This window comes from Neoarius graeffei, chromosome 16 (assembly GCF_027579695.1).
Source record: "Neoarius graeffei isolate fNeoGra1 chromosome 16, fNeoGra1.pri, whole genome shotgun sequence".
Taxonomy (NCBI): domain Eukaryota; kingdom Metazoa; phylum Chordata; class Actinopteri; order Siluriformes; family Ariidae; genus Neoarius; species Neoarius graeffei.
In genome coordinates, this window is record NC_083584.1 from 54,537,868 (window position 1) to 54,561,086 (window position 23,219).

The 23,219-nt window shown below is 39.0% G+C and overlaps 1 protein-coding gene across 1 annotated transcript in view; it reads left to right on the forward strand.

Annotated features, from left to right (window-relative positions):
• tax1bp1a (Tax1 (human T-cell leukemia virus type I) binding protein 1a) overlaps nucleotides 1–17,422 on the forward strand; it is a 61,906-nt gene extending 44,484 nt beyond the window's left edge. Inside the window, exons 10-17 of the mRNA XM_060943188.1 lie at nucleotides 726–896; nucleotides 1,814–1,889; nucleotides 1,979–2,208; nucleotides 10,708–10,794; nucleotides 13,261–13,441; nucleotides 13,589–13,740; nucleotides 14,250–14,335; nucleotides 16,966–17,422. Of these exons, the coding sequence (XP_060799171.1) occupies nucleotides 726–896; nucleotides 1,814–1,889; nucleotides 1,979–2,208; nucleotides 10,708–10,794; nucleotides 13,261–13,441; nucleotides 13,589–13,740; nucleotides 14,250–14,335; nucleotides 16,966–17,176 (1,194 nt within the window). The 3' untranslated portion in view covers nucleotides 17,177–17,422. The remainder of the gene's footprint in view (nucleotides 1–725; nucleotides 897–1,813; nucleotides 1,890–1,978; nucleotides 2,209–10,707; nucleotides 10,795–13,260; nucleotides 13,442–13,588; nucleotides 13,741–14,249; nucleotides 14,336–16,965) is intronic.
• The last annotated feature ends 5,797 nt before the right edge of the window (nucleotides 17,423–23,219 follow it).

Below are 23,219 nucleotides of genomic sequence, written 5' to 3' on the forward strand. Positions count from 1 at the left end.
TGAATGGTTGTCTGTGTCTATGTGTCAGCCCTGTGATGACCTGGCGACTTGTCCAGGGTGTACCCCACCTTTCGCCCGTAGTCAGCTGGGATAGGCTCCAGCTCGCCTGCGACCCTGTAGAAGGATAAAGCGGCTAGAGATAATGAGATGAGATGAGATGAATGAATAAACTAGATTTCATTTTTCAAATTCATGCAGGTCTGTTTTTATTCCTCTGTTGCTTGGTGGAGGAGGTGTTGTGTTTTTAGCTTATCCATCCATCTGTTCATCTGAGATTCCTGTTGGAGCAATATCTTCAAAGAATGCTTGAATGCTTGTAGGATTTATAAGGAATTATAATTTTAACCAGAGATCGAACTTTGAATGGATGGAATAAGTTTTTCTTCAAAGCATTCTTTCTGTTTAAGGCATATTTTAAGGGTTTATCAGGCAAACAAATTAGTAAAAATAAGGCCTAGACTTGGTGGCGGTGGAGGCGTGTCTCTCAGTGCCATTGGCCTCAAGTTCTATTTCTTTCCTCCTCTGTTGTTTAAATATGCAGGATGTGGTGCTTTGTCTCTCACTTACTCTCTCAATTCAATTCATGAGATTACATTTTCTTAATAACCAACAACAATTACTAGCCCACATTTTTAATGGTTGGCATAAAATGAAATGGTGACCTTTTTTAATTTTAATGGTAGCCTCTGTTGCATCTTGCATCTGTTTTTAAAATTCCTTCACAGGAGAGGGCAGAGCCAGTCTCAGAACTCGAGGCTGAACTGCAGAAGGAGGTGGAAGAGCTGAAGCTGCGGCTCCAGATGGCTGCTGAGCATTACAAGGAGAAGTACAGAGAGTGCCAGCGGCTGCGCAGACAGGTCACCAAACTTGCACAGAAGCAGGAAATGCAGCAGGAGGTGCGTGCGTGCATGTGTGTGTTAACACGCGTGTGTGCTAGTCTACACCAATGGTAACAATATTTTCAATATAGCCAGTTTTACCCCAACTAGACATATAATGATTCAACCAATTCAAGATTCGATTCATGATACTGGGTTCATGATTAAATTTTCCCATGATATTTTTGAAGAAGAAAAAAATCAAAGAAAAATTAATTACCAAACAATGAATTAAATGAAGAAAAATTTATTACCAAACAATGCAACATTTATTTTCCTATTCTTTATCAACTTAAATATTCCTTTTGTTAAATTAAAGAAAAAAGCTTTTGTTTTATTTTCTTAATAACTAACAATAATTATTAACCCACATTTTAATAGTTGGAGTAAAATATAATAGCCTATTAACTAAAATATTCCTTTTATTAAAAATTTATTTTAAAAAAAGATTAATAACAAATCAGCCTTTTTCTTAATTTTTATGAACATTTGTTCTGCCTCCATTTTCTTCTCTTTATCTTTCAGCAGTCTGTAAAAATAGAGCTCTGATTTCTTGTTAAATCTATTTGTACAGTCAGTCACACAGCAGCTCTTTCGCATTTTGCATGGTTTTTTTTTTGTGTGTGTGCTTTTTCATAGCATTAGAGCTGTGTTACTTCCACCTATGTTGAAGTCACATACATTCCCGCTGTTGTGCATTATTGTTCCCTCACACAGTTACTGCTTGGAAAAACTAGGATTACACACCCTGATGATAATCATGATTAATTTTTTTATTTCATCGATTTGAATCATAGTAAATTTGTATCACGATTTATGATAGCATGCCTACCTGTAACATATCACCACTGGCCTTTAGAAAGACTTTTTAAACCATCAGAAATGCAGTTAACTTTCTGCTGTGTTAAGTGCATCATGTTAATTTGTTTTCGCAGGACTGCAGCAGGAATGATGCCTCCACAGACACCAACCAGGAGCCCAACATGATGGATGCAGAGTTACCTGCTACAAGTGTGCACATTCATACCCTTACTGTGTAAACTGAGGTGCTTTAATTATAGCTTTGACTGCATTGTGATCCATGTGGTCTCATCTTGCAGAAAAGAAGCCTGAGGTTCAGGAGTGTGCTGAGGAAAAAACAAAAGGAGAACGAGAAGAGGGAGAAGGAGAAAAAACAGAAGCAGGCAAGGAAGAGCAAAGAGAGGAAGGGGAGGAGACTAGTGTGTCAGTAGAGGCGGAGCTTGCTCGGATGGAGGAGAGGTGGCGAGAGCAGTGTATCATCAACGACAACTTGAAACTACTGCTGGCCGATGAAGAGCAACGGTTTAAGGTAATTTATGCACACACATTTCACTGTGCATGCACACAAACTCCAGTGTGGAGGTTAAAATTTTCCATTTTTTTCTTTCTAACTCATATTGATTATCAAGTTTCTGTGTGACCTGTGTGTGAATATGTATATATGTCTGTAGGTAGAAGTAACAAATCGTAAAACACTGGACTGACTGAATAGAGGAGAGACCAAGTCATAAAGGGCTGCCCTTGTCTGAGTGCTTACACAAAGCAGGAGATAACATCAAAGGCTACTATACTTTGAGTATTTAGTGACAGGCAGGGTAAGGAACCTGGGTTGAATCATTTCATCAGTGTCCTAAACCTAAACACAAATACACATGAGAGAGAGAGAGAGAGAGAGAGACATTAGTACACAGTAAAACTGAGATATTAAGTCTCTCTTCTTTTAGGATGAGAGAACTTAAGTCATGTGAACCAAACCATGAGGTCAGAATCACTTCAAACCAGTAGTGTGAAACCACTTCGTGTCCTGTTTTCTCTCTCACACACACAAAATCCTGTACCAGGTGCATATACAGTATCAGTAAAAAAGTTTGGACACACCTTCTAATCCAGTGTTTTTTTTCTTTATTTTTATGAATTAAAAGTCACTTCATGTCTTAACCTCCTAAGGCCCAAGCTGTTTTTTTACATGCATTTTTTATTTCTCTTTGCTATTTGGGCTTATTAGAACCTGATTAGAATAAAAACTAAGCATCATCTTTTGATAAGATGTACTTTTAGAGAAAAAGTATGTCCACATATGTGGATTCTTGTTCCGAATTTCCATAAAGTGCTGTCCACGCATGTGACCGCTAAGCCCTAGGAGGTTAAAGCAATGACATGTCGTTTCTCTTTACTTACTTGAGCGGTTCTTGACATAATATGGATTACTACAGTTGTGGAATAGGGATATTTACTGTTTTTATTATTTACTATTTACTGTTTGATCTCAAACGCATTAAGAAGGCAAGAAATTGCACTAATTAACTTTTGACGAGACATACCTGTTAATTGAAAAGCATTCCAGCTGACGACCTCATGAAGCTGGTTAAGATAATGCCAATAGTGTACAAAGCGTCATCAAGGTACAGTAAATGCTGGATACTTTGAAGAATCTAAAATATCAAACATCTTTTGTTTTTTTCAGACTTTTTTTGTTTACCACATAATTCCATATAAATTCCACATTATTTCATAGATTTTATGTCTTCACTATTGTTCTACAATGTAGAAAATAGTCACAATACAGAAAAACCAATGAGTAGAGTAGGGGTGTACAAACTTTTGATTATCACTGTATATAATAAGGCTTTATTCATTCTAGGAATCATTCCAAATGGAAAACGCAGCTATTTTAGTAGGAATGCATGTCTACATGTTCAGTGATAAGTTACCATTAAATATGCACAGTTATGATCAAAATAAAATATCAGAAAGTCAGGCAAATGGCACAAAAAGACCCAGGGAATAAACTGATCTTTGGTATTGTCCATCATATTTCTGTACTATAATTATAATGCCCATTTCACTGTAAATTCAGTCTTCAAATACAAACCCCATTTCTAGAAAATCTGTGATTTGTTAATTCACGTGAATCAATCTTTAACTGACAAAAATACAAAGAAATGATTTCCAATGGTTTTACTGACCAACTTAATTGTATTTTGAAAATATAAATAAAGTTAGAATTTGATTCCTGCAACACACTCAGAAAAAATTGGGACAGAGGCAACATAAGACTGAAAAGTTTATAGGATATTCAAGTAACACCATTTTGGAAGATTCCACAATAAGCAGGTTAATTGATGACATGATTGGGTATTAAAGGAGCAGCACCAAAGGCTCAGTCTTTGCAAGCAAGGATGGGGCGTGGCTTACCACTTTGTACCAAAATTCGTGAGAGAATTGTTCATCAATCCAAAAAGAACATTTCTCAACAAAATATTTTAGGTTTTTCAGAATCTACAGTGCATAATATTGTGAAAAGATTCAGGCAATTTGGAGACATCTCAGTGCGTAAAGGGTGAGGTGGGGAACCACTGTTGAATGAGCGTGACCTTTGAGCCCTCAGGCGGCACTGCTTGAGAAACCATCATGCTAATATGACAAATACAGCTGCATGGCTCAGGAGAACTTCAGAAAACCGTTGTCACTTAACACAGTCCACTGCTGCATCCAGAAATGCAACCTGAAACTATATTATGCAAGGAGGAAGCCATTCATCAATTCTATATAGAAATGCCACCAATCTCTCTGGGCCCGAACTCATCTTAGATGGACTAAAATCAGGGCTTAATTTGAGCCGGAACATGACGGAACAAGATCCGGAACCTCCGTTGTCGGATCCGGCAGCTATTTTCATTTCATTCGGTGTTCCGGCAGCTATTTAAATGGATCAGATCACCTCCGTGACCATCACAAAGGGAAAAAAAATCAAACAATAAATTAAATAAATAAGTAAATAATTTGTTTAGTGTTCGGTTTTGATTTTGATATCTGTTGTTGATTTCTCTCTTATGACATCCACAAAATCTATGCGAAAGGGGAAGGGGGGGCATGGGGTGTATACTTCCGCTCAATAGAACACCGGGTTTTTTGTAGCCGTTAGCTTGCGCTGTGGAAAAAATGACAAAAAAACAAGAAAGCTTACTAAAATTTTTCAAAGTCCCAGGACAGCCGGATCCTAAACGACCTAAAATGGACAACGTTGGACACAGTGACACTGCACCAGCACCTGCTGCAAGTGTACCAGCCTGGCACTGCTTATAAACTTGAAATATGCTTGAAATCCTAGGCTATGCTTTTAAATACCCTACTTAAATCCTTAAAATGAGTCATTTAACTCATGTCTTGTGTGATCTGATCTCCAATGGTAAAATAAATCGGTTGTGATATGAGTACAGTCTGTTATTTTAGAAAATAAATTTAATATATAATTTAATATATAGCCTAATAAAAAATATTTTATAACATAATATCACGACATATTACTGTCTGTAACTGTTCGTCACTAAAGCGTTTTCTAAGATCATAATGTCTGATATTATTATTATTTTATTTTTTATTTTTGCCAAGCGGGGCCACTGCCGGGTCGGTCGACACGTGGTAGGTCTATTGTTCAAATGCGTTCTACGGTCTATGGGGCTGCGTTGTGGGTGCAAGTGCCAGGACCGTTTTATTTATTTACTTTCTTTATAATCTCAGTCAGATACACAAGCAAGATTAAGTCGTTACTCTGCTGTGTTTTATTATGGCCATCAATATATTGTAACCTGTGTTTGATTTGTTAATTGTTGATCCAGTTGTTGCCTTAATGCAGGGATCTGCAATGGCTTGGGAGCCAGATGTGGCTCTTTTGGTGACTGCATCTGGCTCGCAGATTAATCAGCTCACATTGAGATCAAGAAGTACACCTCCATTTAATGAAAAAGTCAGTTAGCTGTCCGCAAAGCAAAACCTTTTGACAAAGAACATGGCGAAAAGGGAAAAAAGGTGACTGGTAGGCTACCGTACATTTCAACAGGAATGGACAGAGGAATTCGCCTTTGTGGGGTGAGAGGGTTCTGCTTTGTGTCCAATAGGCCTATACAATGACAAGATTGCATCGATGAAACAATGAAATAAAGCGGCACTTCGAAACACGCCAAGCTACGTTTGCGTCAAAATATTCAGCGGGGGACAGGAGGAAGACGGCATGTCAAGAGCCTCTTCATTATGAAAAAGAATATATTACACTCAAATTGTTGGTCATACGTAAAAATGCATTTTAGTTGTATTCAGCGTCACTTTTTATATATGGCTCTCACGAAAATGTATTTGAAAATATTTGGCGTTCCGGGACCTCCCACTTCACAAATTAAGCACTGACTAAAAGACAGTGTGTGCTGTGGTCAGATGAGTCCACATTTCAGCTTGTTTGTAGGAAAACTGGACATAACGTTCTCAGTGCCAAAGGTGAACATGACCATCCAGTTTGTTATCAGAGAAAGGTTCAAAAGCCAGCATCTGTGATGGTATGGGAGGCATCAGTGCTCACAGCATGGGTGAGTTGCAGGTGTGTGAAGGTGCCATTGATGTATTGGGGCATATATTGGGATTTTAGAGAGACACATCCATCAAGGCAATGTCTCTTCCCGGGAAGTCCATGATTATTTCAGCAAGACAATGCCAGGCCTCATTCTGCACGGACTACAACATCTTACACAATTATCTAAATTCTTGCAGCAAATATATTTTCAGTGAGTTGACATAGTGGCCTATACATGTGTATTAATTCCATTAATTTATGTTTTATCTTGCATTTAATTATAAGATCAATTCTCACAGACCACATGCAGCAGACTACACAGTATCATATCCATGTCTTTATAGTTTAAAATAGATGTTTGACATGTCAGCATGTAGAATTTTGTTTGTATGTGGTAAGAAAACAACACTTTTTATCCCCCCGCTGGCCGAAAGGCTCAAAGGGGGATTATGTCTTGGCGATATCCGTCCGTCCCAGGAAAGGGTACTCACCTTCTGAAATCAACTCCTCTCACAATTTTTGGAGGAATTACATGAAACATGACAAGAGGCATTGTTATATGTCGGTAGTACACATATTGTAATTTTGTTAAATTCAGTCACATTCTACCAGAGTTACAGCCCTTGATTAACAAAATTATACTTTGACAATTTCATGAGTGTGTTTTCCTTCTGAAATCAACTCCTCTCACAATTGTTGGAGGAATTTCACCAAACTTGGCAAAAGGCATTGTTATATGTCGGTAGTATGCATTATTGTAATTTCGTTAAATTCGGTCACATTTTACCAGAGTTACAGCCCTTGATTAACAAAATTATTATCCCCCGCTGGCCAAAAGGCCCGAAGGGGGATTATGTCGTGGCGATGTCTGTCCATCTGTCCGTGCATCCTGGGAAGGGTACTCATCTTCTGAAATCAACTCCTCTCACAAGTTTTGGAGGAATTTCACGAAACTTGACAGGTTTCTTTGTTATATGTCAGTACTACGCATAATGAAATTTTGTTCAATTCAGTTGCATTTTACCAGAGTTATGGCCATTGATTACCAAACTTGTACTCTGACAATTTCATGAGGGTGTATTAAGCACTTATAGCATAGATATAGTTGCCAGCAGGCGATATTGTGCTCTCAGAGCACTCTTGTTTTCATTTTCTTTTTTTCCTCCTAAAATGATATGGTGTAATAGGAGTTTTTAAATTATAAGACATTAGCCAATCACAGTAAATATTCAGTTATAAATAATGCAGTGAATTAACAGCAGACTGGAGAGGATATTCATTGTTTGGTGTAAAACACTAATTGATGATATTTGCAGTTAATCTTCACTGCATAGCTACAGTTTCCATGTGGCCAAGTAGTTAATATAAACTTTGATCTCAGGTCATATTGTACTATTTAACAGGTGAAGTGACTGCACTTACAACTACAGGTGTGTGGGGGGCTGTTTTTTTTTTTTTCTTTTCCCCCTTCATCCTTTCCTGCCCACTACTGAAGGAATTCTGTCCAATCCCACACACTACTGGTGCGATGGGTCCTCTTACTTCTTTCCTTTGCCTGGCCCTTGATTTCTTTCTGTGTTCGGGGCTCAAGGCAGATTGATCACCCCACTGGAGCTGCTCAGTCTTCGTGACCTATGAGTTGTGGACTGTCTCTATTTTTCAGGTTTAGGAGAATCTTCAAGTGCTGAAATACTGTTAATGACCTTAAGAAATAATTATAGATTTTTAAAAATCTTTATCACATAATTGCTATACCTTCAACATTGGACACGCAACCCAAAGCAGTTATGGTTAGAGATTGAGGACAGCTTAGTTCAAGAACTGGACATTAACAGAATTCAGCATTCTTTCCGTAGACAAAACTATAAAGACACGTAATTGCTATAAATACAGTTTACTTTTACAATTTGGTGGAAAATCAAATGAAATTCTTGATTATAGTTTCCCCCTCCCTGATCTGATGAAACAATCCAATGTTTTTAATCAACATCAGACCCTTCATATTCTCAGCATGGCGTGGGAGATGAGTAACTGGCATGGAACAACTATTTACTGATGACTTATTCATGACCTTCAGCATCATCAGAGAAAAATACAGCATACCTGATCACTTACTGTACTTTCAATACATACAGCTCACAGAAATGTTGAAACAAATAACAATTAATGTTAGAGACTTCAATAATCATATTTCACACCTCTACTCAAAATTAAACTACCTTGAACTCTAAAAAATATAAATATATAACATGTAAACAAACCACAGTATCACTTCCAGTTGAGAAATGGACCGCAGGTATAAAACAACCATAAGAGCCTGATTGGTAAAACGCATACAAAAACCATTTCTATATAACCAGCAACTCAACACTTCATGTAATACAATATAAAATCCTACAGCGAACCCATAAACTACATTGTATAGGGCTTAGACAGAGTAATACATGTTCACACTGCTCCACATTGACAGATGATTACCATCATGTCTTCTGCTAGTGTCTTTACATCAGTCATTTTGGTCCGGAGGTCATGGACAGGCTATCTGTCATCCTGGACCTCGGCATCCCACAATGCCCCACATATCACTAATGACATTTCTTCATTATCAGTACCAAACCATCTCACATCCTTTACAATAATATCACTCACCATTGCTAAAAAGATTTTACTATTGATCTGGAAAGACAGAACCCACATTTCTATAAAACACTGGCTTAATCTCCCAGTAGATCACTCGACAGCAAATCTAAAAAATAACAATAACTCTTTTCAGTACAATGGCTCACATGTATTGTCACATTAAATTGGTAATCCGTGGATTAATGCTCACAGTGTGCATTTGTCTTTCAGTTTCTTTCCCTCTACATTAGTTAAGATTGTTGTCATCAGTGTTAATGTCTTTTTCCCCTTTTTTTGTGCTGTAATATATATTTTTTTCTCTCTCTTTTTCCTCTCTCTCTTCTTTTGCAGCTTTGTGTGAGGAGCAGTGACTATAACAAAACAGCCATTATCATTATATAATTATCTGCATTCCATCTAATGAAAAAGAAAAGATTAATATTAGGATTAATAAGCTCTTTTTTATTAACAAAAAGTTTCAACTACATTGGCAGTTAGGAGTTACTTTGAGGTGATGTTCAGACTGTCAGTCAAAATCAGATTTATGTGCATATCTGATTGGAATCAGATCATATGGAGCAAGTCTGAACAGCTGGAAATCACGAGATCTGATTTTTACAAACCCGTTTTAAACCACATATGAATGTAGTTTGAAATACGATTAAAATCACATTTTTACAAATCCATTTTGCTCTGATTGGACTTCAGGTGGGCTTTTTTTTTTAACGCACGTCCGTGACATTTGATGCCATGTATAGTTCATGTTTACGTCACACGTACAGGAAACATGCTCATGTGGTGGTGCATGAAATAAACCAGAGCAGGAAAGCTTCCTCTTTGTGACTCTGTCCCATTATTTTTATAAAACCTGCACCATGGCTCCACATTGCCATGTGGCAAATAAGTAAGAACATTTCATTACCCTCCATTTTGATTTGTTTGTCAACTACTTCTACTTTCAGGTGCAATGTCATCACTATAGCAACCAGCATGAAAAAGATTGAAAATGAGGATGGGCATGGACACACGGATCAGATCTGATCACTCGCAATATATAATGTGGACAGTTAATCAGGAAGATTGGATATACATAAAATCGTATTTGGGCCAACAGTGAGAACTGAGCTTTAGATTCAGATTGTTTGTGAATGTGGCCCTTAATATATTTCAGATACAGCAGACAGTATGTAATGCATATAATGTTAGTGTTTCCACTGGATTAAATGTAGACTGATTGTTAGAGTCCACTTTGGATTGCAGCTCATCTCCAGGTAATGGGATACACTGTTATTGTACATAACTGCTGACTTTTCCCCTTTTTCTCATAAGAGCCTGTGACGGTAGTGATAGACATACAGTATCTGTTTGGTGTGCTTGAAACTGGTACAGACTGGTCTGACTGCTTCTTGTTTTGGCTAGTTCCAGTTAAATCCTTGAAACTTATCTTCACTCACACATCTGCTCTCAGTTATCCTGACCACTGATGAACTGCTTCATCACCCATTGACGTTACCCTGTCATATACAAATAACGTGGCTTTGCAAATCCCATCATCCAATCGCATAGCTATATCACACCCTTATATGTGAATATGTTTGTCCTACAGTAAACTGAGAAACACCTCTGAACAGCTGTGTGTGTGTCAGTGACTGTTTGTTCCTGGATCCATGAGACAGAATCTCCTGGGTGGCAGAAGTCTACACTCCTAGATGATACTTTGTCAATTCAACCTCCTTCAGTACAGAAACCTATCAAGTCGCCACTGCTGCTTCCTCCAGAGATTATAAGCACAAGTTCTTTATTAATGTCACTGTACTGTGTCTCTGTTTATCTCTGTGTTTATAGGCACAGTTAGCTGAGAAGGATCGGGAGGTCTTTTCTCTGAGAGAGAGTCTAGCTGAGGTGACAAAAGAAAAGGGCAAGTTGGAAGAGGTAAGAGTATTTGTAGAACCTATAACACTGTCCATTGTAGCATTTAATACCTTAAAACAATAAAGTGCTCCTATTTTTTCATCAAAATCCAAGTTTTCATCCCTTTTTTAAATAGTAACATTTCAGTCTTTTTCGTCTCATTAGCCACTAGTAAAGCTGTTCGCTATATTTGCTCTGATCCAAAAGGCTAACACTGGTGTCTTTGAGTTCAAATAATGAAATAAAATAAGAAGTACTTTCATTAGACTCTGTTGGAGCAGCCGTTAGAAGCTAAATGCCACCATCAGCTCCCTTATTACCTACAGCACTTGTGTTAAATGTTAACTGGAGGAATAATTCCTCTAATCATGATCCCCAGTTCTCAGGTTAAATGGAGCATGACAGAGGGAGAAAAGCGAGAAAGAGACTTCACCACACAGAGATACATAAAGACTAAGCTTTTTAGTTTATTTGCTCTTTAATCAGAGTTGGCATCATCCTCTGAAATTAAAAAAAGCTACTGTTAAAAGTCCTTAAATAATGAAAGCCCAGATGTTGGATTCCTTGGAGTCAGTTTCATGTGTGGCTTCTGCGGAGCCTCTGGGGCCTTAAGCAAATGTGTTCATAATACTTGTTTCGTTTTTATTGTAGTTATACGTATAGTTGTGTTGATTATTAGTTATTGAGTTGTTAAAATTGCTATTTTTCCATTTTCAAAATTTTACAAAGCAGAGCCACGCCAAGTTGCAAGAAAAATGGGCCGTTCATCAGAAACACACTGACGTTTGCGTTGTTTGCAGTAGGGACGAGAGGTATCGGGCTCGACGATCCAAAGAAAACCATTTTATTTGTTGTTCAGTCTAGTAGGTGAAGTTACAAATGAGTTGTTGGGGTTTTTCTTCAGTTTTTATCATGGAATCTCAGATGTTTATGCTGATAGTAATTATGTTGGGCACTATATATATTCTCTTAGAATGCCCTGCTAGTCTTTTCCCTGCTATAGGCACTTGTGGATGGTTCAAGTCAAGTCAAGTTTATTTGTATAGCGCTTTTAACAATAAACATCGTCACAAAGCAGCTTTACAGAATTTGAATGAATTAAAACATGAGCTAATTTTATCCCTAATCTATCCCCAATGAGCAAGCCTGTGGCGACGGTGGCAAGGAAAAACTCCCTCAGATGACATGAGGAAGAAACCTCGAGAGGAACCAGACTCAAAAGGGAACCCATCCTCATTTGGGCAACAACAGACAGCATGACTATAACATTAACAGTTTTCATTGATGTTATAAACTCTTCATTGATGGAAACTTGAGTGCAAAACTGTTCATGACGACTGCAGTCCTAAAGTTAGCAAGTCAACTGTCGTCCTCAGCCATAAAAGCATTACTGTAAGTGTCCAGAGCATCTTCCAAGTGTGACTTTCAGCTGTCCATATGGGGCCGTCCTCCACAGGAGCAATGTGATGAGACTCCAACCAGACATCGGGCATCAGGATGGATCAGGCAGGTCTGAGGAGCTGAAGAGGTCAGCATCTCGATCTCGGACGGATGGGGGTGGGGATTGGGCTCATGTACAGTGCACAAGAATTACGGTGACAACAAAATGGGGGGGGGGGGTTTCAATCTCATAAAACAGGCATTTTCATCAAAACAATCATTTTCCAACCTTTTGAAAAATCAGTGAAATTTGATTTTTGTTCTACATCCCCAATTCCATAAATTTGGGACACTGTGTTAAACACAAATAAAAAACAGTCTATGATGATTTGCAAATCATCATATTCTGTTTTTTTTTATTTATGTTTTACAGTGTCCCAAATTTATGGAATTGGGGTTGTATGTAATTGAAAGCACATGCACTCGAGTCAAGGTATTTTTATCGTCTGTAGTGAACTTGCCTTCAGGCTGCAAGAGGGAAAAAAAAAACAGAGTTGGTCTCTTTAGCTGAATGGGTTTTCCCATCTGGCTGGATTGAGGTGGAGTTGGATGGAAGTGCTGTTCAGGTAATTCTATGCACAGATCACAATTACATCAGCGATCAGCTCTTTAATCCCAGCAACAGGTTCTGAAGTGACTACTTCTCCTGGTCAGTTAACCTCTTTGGAAATCAATGGAAATGGAAAATGTGTGCCCGTGTTTGGGGGGGTAGCTAACAGTTTCAGCATTTTTCATACACAGAAGTTTACACGTGGTCCTGAGGAGTAGTTCAGCATAACATTAGTTCCAGGACAGAACTGCTTTGATGGTCATACTCTTCTACAGTCCCTGTGAAAGATAAAAGTGTTAATGAAATAGCAGGGCAGTTAGTGGGACAGTAAATACTAAGACAGTAAAGCTTATTTTACACAAGAAGCAGTAACTATGCAGCGCTGTTCATCACTGTACGTCAGTGTAGCTTTTAAAAGCAGCTGTACACACAAAAAGCTGTACACCCAGGAAGCTGGACCCACAGGAAGCCCTGGTGATAATGTTTCTGACTTTCAGGAGCTGCATTCACGTGCAGGCAGAGAGGAAGGTGCTTATGGACAGAGGTCAGAGGTCAGGGAGCCTGTGGTGTTGCGTTATCCTCTGCCTTACCCTCATGACTCACCCCCACTTCCATTGGTGCCCCAGCAACCTGCCGAGCTGCAGTATGGAAACCCTTACTGTGAACAAAACACACGCGGTGCGTATTGACTGCTTCGTCCTGGACTCGTAGTAAAAGGCAGTGTAACAACTCGGTAGATGATTCAGGATTACAGAACTAAATTATTATTACTGGGTTATTTTTGTCTTCCATTAATGATGTAAATTTGTGTTTTGTCTGTTGTAGACGGTGCAGATGGGGCATTGTCCCCACAGCAAAGTTGTCGCCCCCCTCCGGTAGCCCCACCTCCGTGGGTGGGTCCTGTGGTGTGCAGTCAGCCGTTGCGCAATCTCAGTCCTCCTGATGGCCTGGAGAATCCCGCTGAGGAGCGGCCCAATGTGAGAACCATATTTGTTCAGTAGTTATTATTATGTTTTCTGTCATCACTGAGATTTTATTGCCACCCTCTTGTTTGTACATCTGCAATCCTTCCTTCCTTATGTCCCATTTTCTCCCCCTCCCTCCTTCCTTTATCCTCTGACTTGATCTTTAGTTAGACATTTTAGGTCAAAGGGGAGTGCTAGAATGGATCATTTGCATAGTACCACAATTAAGGCATTTCCTCTTCAGCTCATTAGTGGATCAGAGTGACGAAGGCAGAGACTAGTTAGCGAGCACAGCTGACGTGGTCTGTACTAATTGGTCGAGGTGTTGGCCTGTGCTCGGCAAGGGTGCCATTCTCCCATGACCTGCTTCTCTTCTTCTCTCATTTGCTGCATTAAAGGACCATTAACCTTTGCAGGGAATCAGCTGTGTGCAGACAGCTGTGGCTTTTAGGAGAGTGTGTGCGTGTGTGCGTGTGTGTGTGTGTGTGTGTGTGTTAATCAGGGCTGTTGTCTTGTAACAGGGAGGTGATGGTGAAGCTCCTGCAGTCTGTGATCATCAGAGTCCTGAATCCAATGAGAGCAGCTCCAGCTTTTGCTTTGACACTCGGTAACATACAGGCACTTGCTCCGCCCCACACTGTGCTCCGCTCCACACTTAGCTCTGAGAAAGCTTTTTATTTTCATTAGTGTGATCTTACTGAAACTGAGAGAAACATTATTATTTGGACCTTGCTCAAAAGTAAATCCAAAACAGATTCCACATTCATGTTTCCATATAAATATCTACATCATAACATCTATAATCTATCATGATTTTCATTCTTAATCCATTTCCTCTTGTTCCATGATACACTCTGATACAGTATGAAGCATCATATACTTAGAGCCTACTTTAATACAAACCACCTGCTCGTTCATGTAGTTTTTCAACTGAAACGCATCAGCTGGTCTTTTTGAGACTTCAGCTTTCCAGTTTCAGTGATGCTGTGGCCACTGTAAACTAGTCGTGTGTTCTGAGATGCTTTTCTGCTCACCACTGTTGTACGGAGTGGTTATTTGACTTACTGTAGATTTCCTGTCAGCTGGAACCAGTCTGGGGTGGGTTTCCCGATAACGTTGCCCTTTAGAGCTAAAGAGAGAGTTGAGAGACTCTCTTAAGCAACGAACGTTGTCTCTGTACGTGGTTCTCCCGAACTCACTCATAAGAAGGGGTCTAAAGAGCAACAGGTCAGGGCGCGTCCCCGATTATAGGCATTAGTAGTTGCTAAAGGCAATCGCACTGTCGTTGCTGAAGGCATTCGTAGTTGCTAAATCCAGTCGATAAGGTCACATGGTGTTCGTTTTTAACCAAAATCTAATAAAATATAAAGTGTTTAAAATGAGATAATATATAGTATCATCTGGAAGCATTACATACTGTATATAATGTGGTAATTAATTAAGGAAACTATTTTGTTTTTGGAAATTAATTTTATTCCAAGCGTGTTTTTAATTAAATGAACAAATGTTCACATGAAAGAATGAGCAAATAAGCTAAATAATTAAGCAAATGTGTTCCCCGTGCTCACTCATTTCACTGTCCCCCCCCCCCGATCATGCAGTCATGATTATTTCACCTGTTATCCACAGTGCAGAGTGGGCAATGTTCTCCCTTATAAGTGCGTGCACGCAGAGAGAGAGAGAGAGGAGGTTGAATTGACCTCTTTTTATATATATATATATATATATATATATATATATATATATATATATATATAATGACCAAAACCTCTCTCTCTTGCGCACACACAATGTTAGAGGTGTAGAAATGTCTTTTATGACACTAAATTAGATATTCACTCACCTTTTTTTTATTTGATTAAAATGTGGCGATATCAATGTGACATTTCGATATCCGTACGTAATTCCATAACATATTGAAATATATTCATAATGTTTTCCGTATATTTATTTAATAATTAACTCGATGTACTTGCAATGTACAAGAAAAATAATTTAACCCCATCAGCAGATTCAACACCAGTTTCCCCTGTTGACTGTGAGAGTCCTTCGGAGGTGCAGTGTATTCTGTGTATTCGGCTATGAGCCAGTCACTCTTTGTTTTGAATGAGTGGTCCGGGTCTCTCATAAATTCAGAGCAAACTAAAGGACTACTTAGGCTACGATGTCGTTCGGGAAAACCATGTTAGCTTGACAATGGATCTTGAGAGGTAACTCTTGGCCTTAAGAGGCTTTCGGGAAACCCACCCCTGGTCGTTTTCCTCTGATCTCTCTCAACACGGTGTTTCTGCTCATTGGATGTCCCCCCCATAGACTTGTGTGTTAACACCGAAATCACATTTTTTAAAATTCTGATATTTGATGTGAACATCAAAGCTCTTGACATGTATCTGCAGGATTTTATGAATTGTGCTGCTGCCACATGATTGGCTGATTAGATACCGTAACTGCATAAGTGAGCAGGTGTGCAGGTGATGTGTTAATTACATTTGTATCTGTGTATTGTTATGGAACAATCTATTAGTCGAGTTCTAACTAAAATTTGTTGCAAAGGTCTACCATTCATTCATTTATTTAGCACTTTTTGAATCCAACAGACTTGCAAAGTGCTGCATAATAAATCTAAAATGGTAAAATAGAATTAAATCAAATTGACTTGTGTATTAAAATAAAAAACAAACAATATTTGATTGAAAACAGCAATTTGTAGATGATTCTGATTTATGTTTCTGATGCAGCTAAAATTTATTAACACATTTTTTTAGGCATTATGATTATTTGATCAATAAATGCTTTGCCCCTACATGCTCACCTACCTAGACAGTTTACAACCTTTTTCTCAGTTTCAGTGTTAGTGTATATTTTGCCTTTATTGGCAAGTTTGTTTCCACACCTGCATTTTAAGATCTTAAGCAGCACTTCACTGATGATCCAGATGTTCTTTTTAATCTGGATGTGAGGTCATATTTTTGTCATCCAGCCCCAAGATCTTAAAATACACAAACGACATTTTTATAGCATTTACATCTTTCACAGCTTGCCTTGATGCAGAGCAGGACGTACAGAAACAGAGAGAACTGGGGTATAAGAAAAACCCCAGTGAGAGACTAGTTATTCTGAGTAATAGTACAGAGAGTACATGATGATGATGATGATGATTTGGAAACCCAGGAGACGTTTATTCCCCCAGTACTGACACTGCGTCTCTCTCTCTCTCTCTCTCTCTCCGTGTTTCAGGACTGATGTTCATAAGCGCTGTCCTTTGTGTGAAGTCATTTTCCCACCGCACTTTGAGCAGCGCAGTTTCGAGCGTCATGTCGAGTCTCACTGGAGGGAGTGTCCTGTGTGCAGTGAGCAATTCCCTCTGGACTGCCAGCAGCACCTGTACGAGAAGCACGTTCTCACTCACTTCGATAGCAACGTGCTCAACTTCGACAACTTTGATTAGGAAAGGTGTGACTCCATCATATAAAGCCATCAGGTGGCATCCTAATAGGCTCTGAAGTGGAGGGCAGTGTAAATGCTGATCAGCACTTTTTGATGATGCTACTTTTGCCTGTGTGCTTATGCTCGCATGTTTTTACATCACTAACATTCACCAATCAGAGTTTAGAGAGTTGCACATCCACACACTACTGTCTCATAAGGACGTTTTGTTGCTCAGTGCCATTTATTAAATCTTTTGATCATATTAGCCCTTTTTCTTTCATACACTTATTCAGAATGCATTTAAAGCTGCTATGAGGTTCATTGCACTGTAAAATGATAGCGAATAGCTTTACATGTATAAATATAGAATCTATGAAAAGATGTCCGAGACCAACCATTTGGCACTCTGTGGATGTTCCTGTATTTACTTATGTCTGATTGGTTTTATATAATGATGCAGGTCATGTTTAAGATTTTGCTGTGTAATACATATGTAACAGCTTTATTCTGTAGCTGGTCTTGTGATGAATGGCACCATTTCCTGACGTCTCAGACAGACCATTTAGAAGTTGCATCACGTTAGGTTGAGGAGACTTTCAGGATTTTCATTCTGGAGTACAGTGGTGCTTGAAAGTTTGTGAACCCTTTAAAATTTTCTATATTTCTGCATAAATATGACCTAAAACATCATCAGATTTTCATACAAGTCCTAGAAGTGGATAAAGAGAACCCAGTTAAACAAATGAGACAAAAATATTGTACTTGGTCATTTATTTATTGAGGAAAATGATCCAATATTACATATCTGTGAGTGGCAAAAGTATGTGAACCTTTGCTTTCAGTATCTGGTGTGACCCCCTTGTGCAGCAATAACTGCAACTAAACATTTCCGGTAACTGTTGATCAGTGCTGCACACCGGCTTGGAGGAATTTTAGCCCGTTCCTCCGTACAGAACAGCTTCAACTCTGGGATGTTGGTGGGTTTCCTCACATGAACTGCTCGCTTCAGGTCCTTCCACAACATTTCCATTGGATTAAGGTCAGGACTTTGACTTGGCCATTCCAAAGCATTAACTTTATTCTTCTTTAACCATTCTTTGGTAGAGCGACTTGTGTGCTTAGGGTCGTTGTCTTGCTGCATGACCCACTTTCTCTTGAGATTCAGTTCATGGACAGATGTCCTGACATTTTCCTTTTGAATTTGTGGGTAAAATTCAGAATTCATTGTTTCATCAATGATGGCAAGCCGTCCTGGCCCAGATGCAGCAAACCATGATACTATCGCCACCATGTTTCACAGATGGGATAAGGTTCTTATAATGGAATGCAGTGTTTTCCTTTCTCCAAACATAATGCTTCTCATTTAAACCAAAAAGTTCTATTTTGGTCTCATCCGTCCACAAAACATTTTTCCAATAGCCTTCTGGCTTGTCCACATGATCTTTGCTGCTTGTCTGCAGTTTGCTAATGTTATTTTCGGAGAGCATAGTGGCTTTCCCCTTGCAACCCTGCCATGCACACCATTGTTGTTCAGTGTTCTCCTGATGGTGGACTCATGAACATTAGCCAATGTGAGAGAGGCCTTCAGTTGCTTAGAAGTTACCCTGGGGTCCTTCGTGACCTCGCCGACTATTGCACGCTTTGCTCTTGGAGTGATCTTTGTTGGTTGACCACTCCTGGGGAGGGTAACAATGGTCTTGAATTTCCTCCATTTGTACACAATCTGTCTGACTGTGGATTGGTGGAGTCCAAACTCTTTAGAGATGGTTTTGTAACCTTTTCCAGCCTGATGAGCATCAACAACGCTTTTTCTGAGGTCCTCAGAAATCTCCTTTGTTCGTGCCATGATACACTTCCACAAACCTGTTGTGAAGATCAGACTTTGATAGATCCCTGTTCTTTAAATAAAACAGGGTGCCCACTCACACCTGATCGTCATCCCATTGATTGAAAACACCTGACTCTAATTTCACCTTCAAATTAACTGCTAATCCTAGAGGTTCACATACTTTTGCCACTCACAGATATGTAATATTGGATCATTTTCCTCAATAAATAAATGACCAAGTATAATATTTTTGTCTCATTTGTTAACTGGGTTCTCTTTATCTACTTTTAGGACTTGTGTGAAAATCTGATGTTTTGGGTCATATTTATGCAGAAATATAGACAATTCTAAAGGGTTCACAAACTTTCAAGCACCACTTGAAATTAGGTCTCTGAAATCCTACTGCTTGTCCTGGCCAGTCAAAAGGAATCAAATAAAGCTCATGATTTGTGTGTTTAATTTGACATGCTTAAGTGTTCACATATATGTACAGATGAAAAAAACTAACTGCACTACAGCCCAATGTCTTGAATGTTTTATCCAAGCAAGACATTTATTAAATGGTGCTTTGAATTCTATAAAAACACCATAGTGATATTTCCCCTGTGTTTCTTCAGAGGTAAGAGTTGCTATTTTGTTTCTCTCTCATAATTTTCCATTATGGTTAATGTATTAAAGTCATTATCAGGGATGAAACTTATCTAAATTTACTGTCTCTGCTTCTTAATTCATAGGAATTACAAACTTTAATTACACACACGTACCTGTAGTTGTTCCCACAGTGTAACTATAAAATACAACTAGAAAATCCATATTTCAGTTACAGTTAAATGACTCTAGAATAACCTCTAATGTAATATGAAATACACATGAACATGTTTATTCATTCGCTTTTTGTCTTTATTGTTACTTTTTTGTACCTTTTTTCAAAATGTCATAAACAGCTTTTAGAATAAAGACACCCTGAACACTCTTTTTCATATTCACAAGAACACTTGATACAAATTTTGCCACACGTACAAATAGCTTTTGCCACAGAAAATATTTCACAAAACGTAGTATGAAAATATAAATTTCAAAACTACTTTACAAAGAGGTTACAATACATTCACTATACAGGATATCACACTGCCTCTCACACACACACTGCAGACTGCACCTTACATCACTTGGAGTCCAAATATATAAAGATACTCTGTGAAGGTGTTCTACAAAATGATATGAGTGTTTATTATAATTTACACAAAGTGTGGTTCTAAAGTGGAAAAAGATTCTACACACCAAAAGTGACACCACGTCAATGTGAAACCAGAACTATAGGTCTGTTCAAGTATCAAAACTGGCACTGTACTATGCGTCACACACTGTTTATTCTCTACCACTTATGGGTTCTTGTTTTTTTTTTTTGGCATCGAGACACAGTCCATCAGCTCCTGATGCTATGATCATGTCTTTCCTAACTGCATCAGTCATCATGGTAATATCTCACCTGATTGGCAGGTCATTAGGATGCACCTGAAATGTGGTCCAAACTTGACAATACAGCGTTTATGGTTTAAAAATACTAAACTTTAAATACTGCTGAGGAATCAGACATATATACAGCTTATCGTGAGTCACTGCATCAAGCAGCACATGGAATACACAAATGCAAACTGATCACACATAAGAGCAGCAACATGAGGCTTTTCCCGTATTTTACAGCCAAGAGCCACCTCATGGGGGATCCATTATGGCACATATTTACAACCGCAAAACCCAGCCTGCATTCCTGTGCTGTTAACACACCCTCACTGACGTACTCTTTCGACTGGGAAGTGTGTGTGGTTGGCTATTTGGAGCACGAGTGGAGATGCAACAGAAACAAGATGTTACACTTAAGCTGTGTTTGAAGCACAAGATTGCTCACATTGTGTAACTAAACCAAAGAATTAGCTTGTTGGCTAACAGCTGCCTCACAAATCATATCAAACTAATTTATTTGGTTACAGTCACGGGGTTATAACGTTTGTACAGTGTTTATTACTGCAAGTTGGCCTAGTGGTTAGCATGTCCGCCTCTCGACCGGGAGATCGTGAGTTCTACTCACAGTTGGGTCATACCAACGACCATCATAAAAATGGGACCTACTGCCATCTGGCGAGGGACCGCAGTACAGATGTGAGTAGGGAGTCAAACTCTTGTGGTTACCAGAGGAACCCTAGCTATGTAATAGGCGAGAGGCTGTAGGGTTATAGAAATGGAGATTGGTGCCACCCAATGCGCCTTAAGGGCCTGGTTAGTACTGAGATGGGAGACTGCCTGGGAAGACCAGGTCCTGGCATAGGAAGGACTTTGACTATGTTTATTTCTCAGCACCTTTTAAAAAATCTAAGTGAAAAGCCCTAAAACTCATATTTGTATTCGAAATCACTTTTCTGTGAAGTTTGGTTTACCATATTTTTTATTTTTTCCATCGCTTGAGGGAACTGCTGCACAGATTTATGGGTAATGGGCAGCATTGAGAACACACTGATGTTGCCTTCAGGCAGTTTGAAGGCATCTTAGAAGACAGGATCAGAGTTTTTGATCAGTTTCAAATGGTCCTCGAATGGTTTCCCCGTTTCGAATGCAGCCTTATTACGTATTTGTACTTTGCAAAACGATTAACGCTGTGATTTCACTGGTGATGTGTACAGTTTATTTCCCCTGAAATGTAAGCAGAGTGAAACAGGCTTCATAATTAGCTAGCATGCTAGCTACCTAGCAGTGTGATGAAGGCACAGTGTGTAGGTGGAGTAGTTGGTGGTATTTTTGAAGAAGTAGTTTATTGCACATTTGTAAAACATCCACCATCTGTTTGAGTTTAGAAAGACACTGGATCAGATCACAGTACCTTCAGGTTAAGTTCTGCTTCTAGGTTTTACTTCCACTTATAACGCGGAGTGCAACAGTCTTTAAGACGGTGATTATCCCAAGCCGAAGTGCTGAGCGAACGTCAAGAACAAAAACAGGACTGGAATGCAGGTATGGTCACCATTAGATGCTCCTCTGACGGGTCAACTACATCATACTATTGCTAACGTCAGTGCACTGGTGAGTTTTGGGTTAAGGCAGTACCTCTGATCACTGGTCATGGGAACCAGTGTTAGTTGGCTGTAGAAGATGGGCTTGATTATGTTTTTCAACTGGTTCTTTCAGTGATCATCACAAACTACGTCGGAAAACTATGCATCATGTACATTCTTGTATTCATCACCAATCTTAGGTAGACAATCACCAAGCCAAAAGTATACTGCTTGAACTATAAACCATACAGTACATGTGAAATTGGGCAAGTTAACTGCTCTGGGGAGAATACGTTCACTGCTAAACACTGCTGCCAACATCTGTCTGTCTATATCTATGGCATCTTTGCTTATAACAAGAGAGGCAGCAACATAACAGCATAATACTTCTAACAAAAAAAAATAATAATAATACAGTAAGGCTAGAAGCAGAGGTATTGCAGACCCGCAAGGCAGGAAATACACGCTGCACCCAATGAGAAAAATGTAAGCAGCATAGTTAAACAAAAAAACAAACAAATGAACTATGAAGATGTACAAAAAACGCAAACACACACATACTGTCGACTCAATAGTGCACAGTGCATACACACTAGTGTCAGGTCTTTCAGCTATATTAATTCCACTTATACACTGCTTCCTCTTGGCACTTGAGCTGCTGGCACAAGAGAAATGCATCACGTGACGTCCCTTCATCATTCCCTCTCTCTTCAGATTTATCACTGAACATTTGGATGATGCACTGGGCGGAGTGATGTTCTCAGGATCATCCTTTACTCTCACTGTTCGCTTCAGTGGTGTATAAATGGTGGTGGCAGTGTTGGGGACCTGAGATTAATGAGACTCTCTCCAGTGAGGCTCAAACGTTTCTCCACAATAAGGAAACGAGGAATAAAATGGAGTCATGAAAAAGAATTAAGTTTGAAAAATAAAAAACAAAGCCACTTTAACAGTAACCAGGCTTGTGCAATGTAACTATTTAATCAGCTCTACACGAAATTATACTGCGATCATATCCAGTGCTGCTTACTCCTGCCAAATTCTATTCTGTTACGCGCTTTGTGTGGGAGCGCCACAGTTTCACCTCAGAGTGTTTCAGTACAGTTATCTCTCAAAAATACACAGAAAGAGCATTTTGTTTTCTCCAGAATAAAACTCGATAAGCAAATCCACATCGGAATCTGATC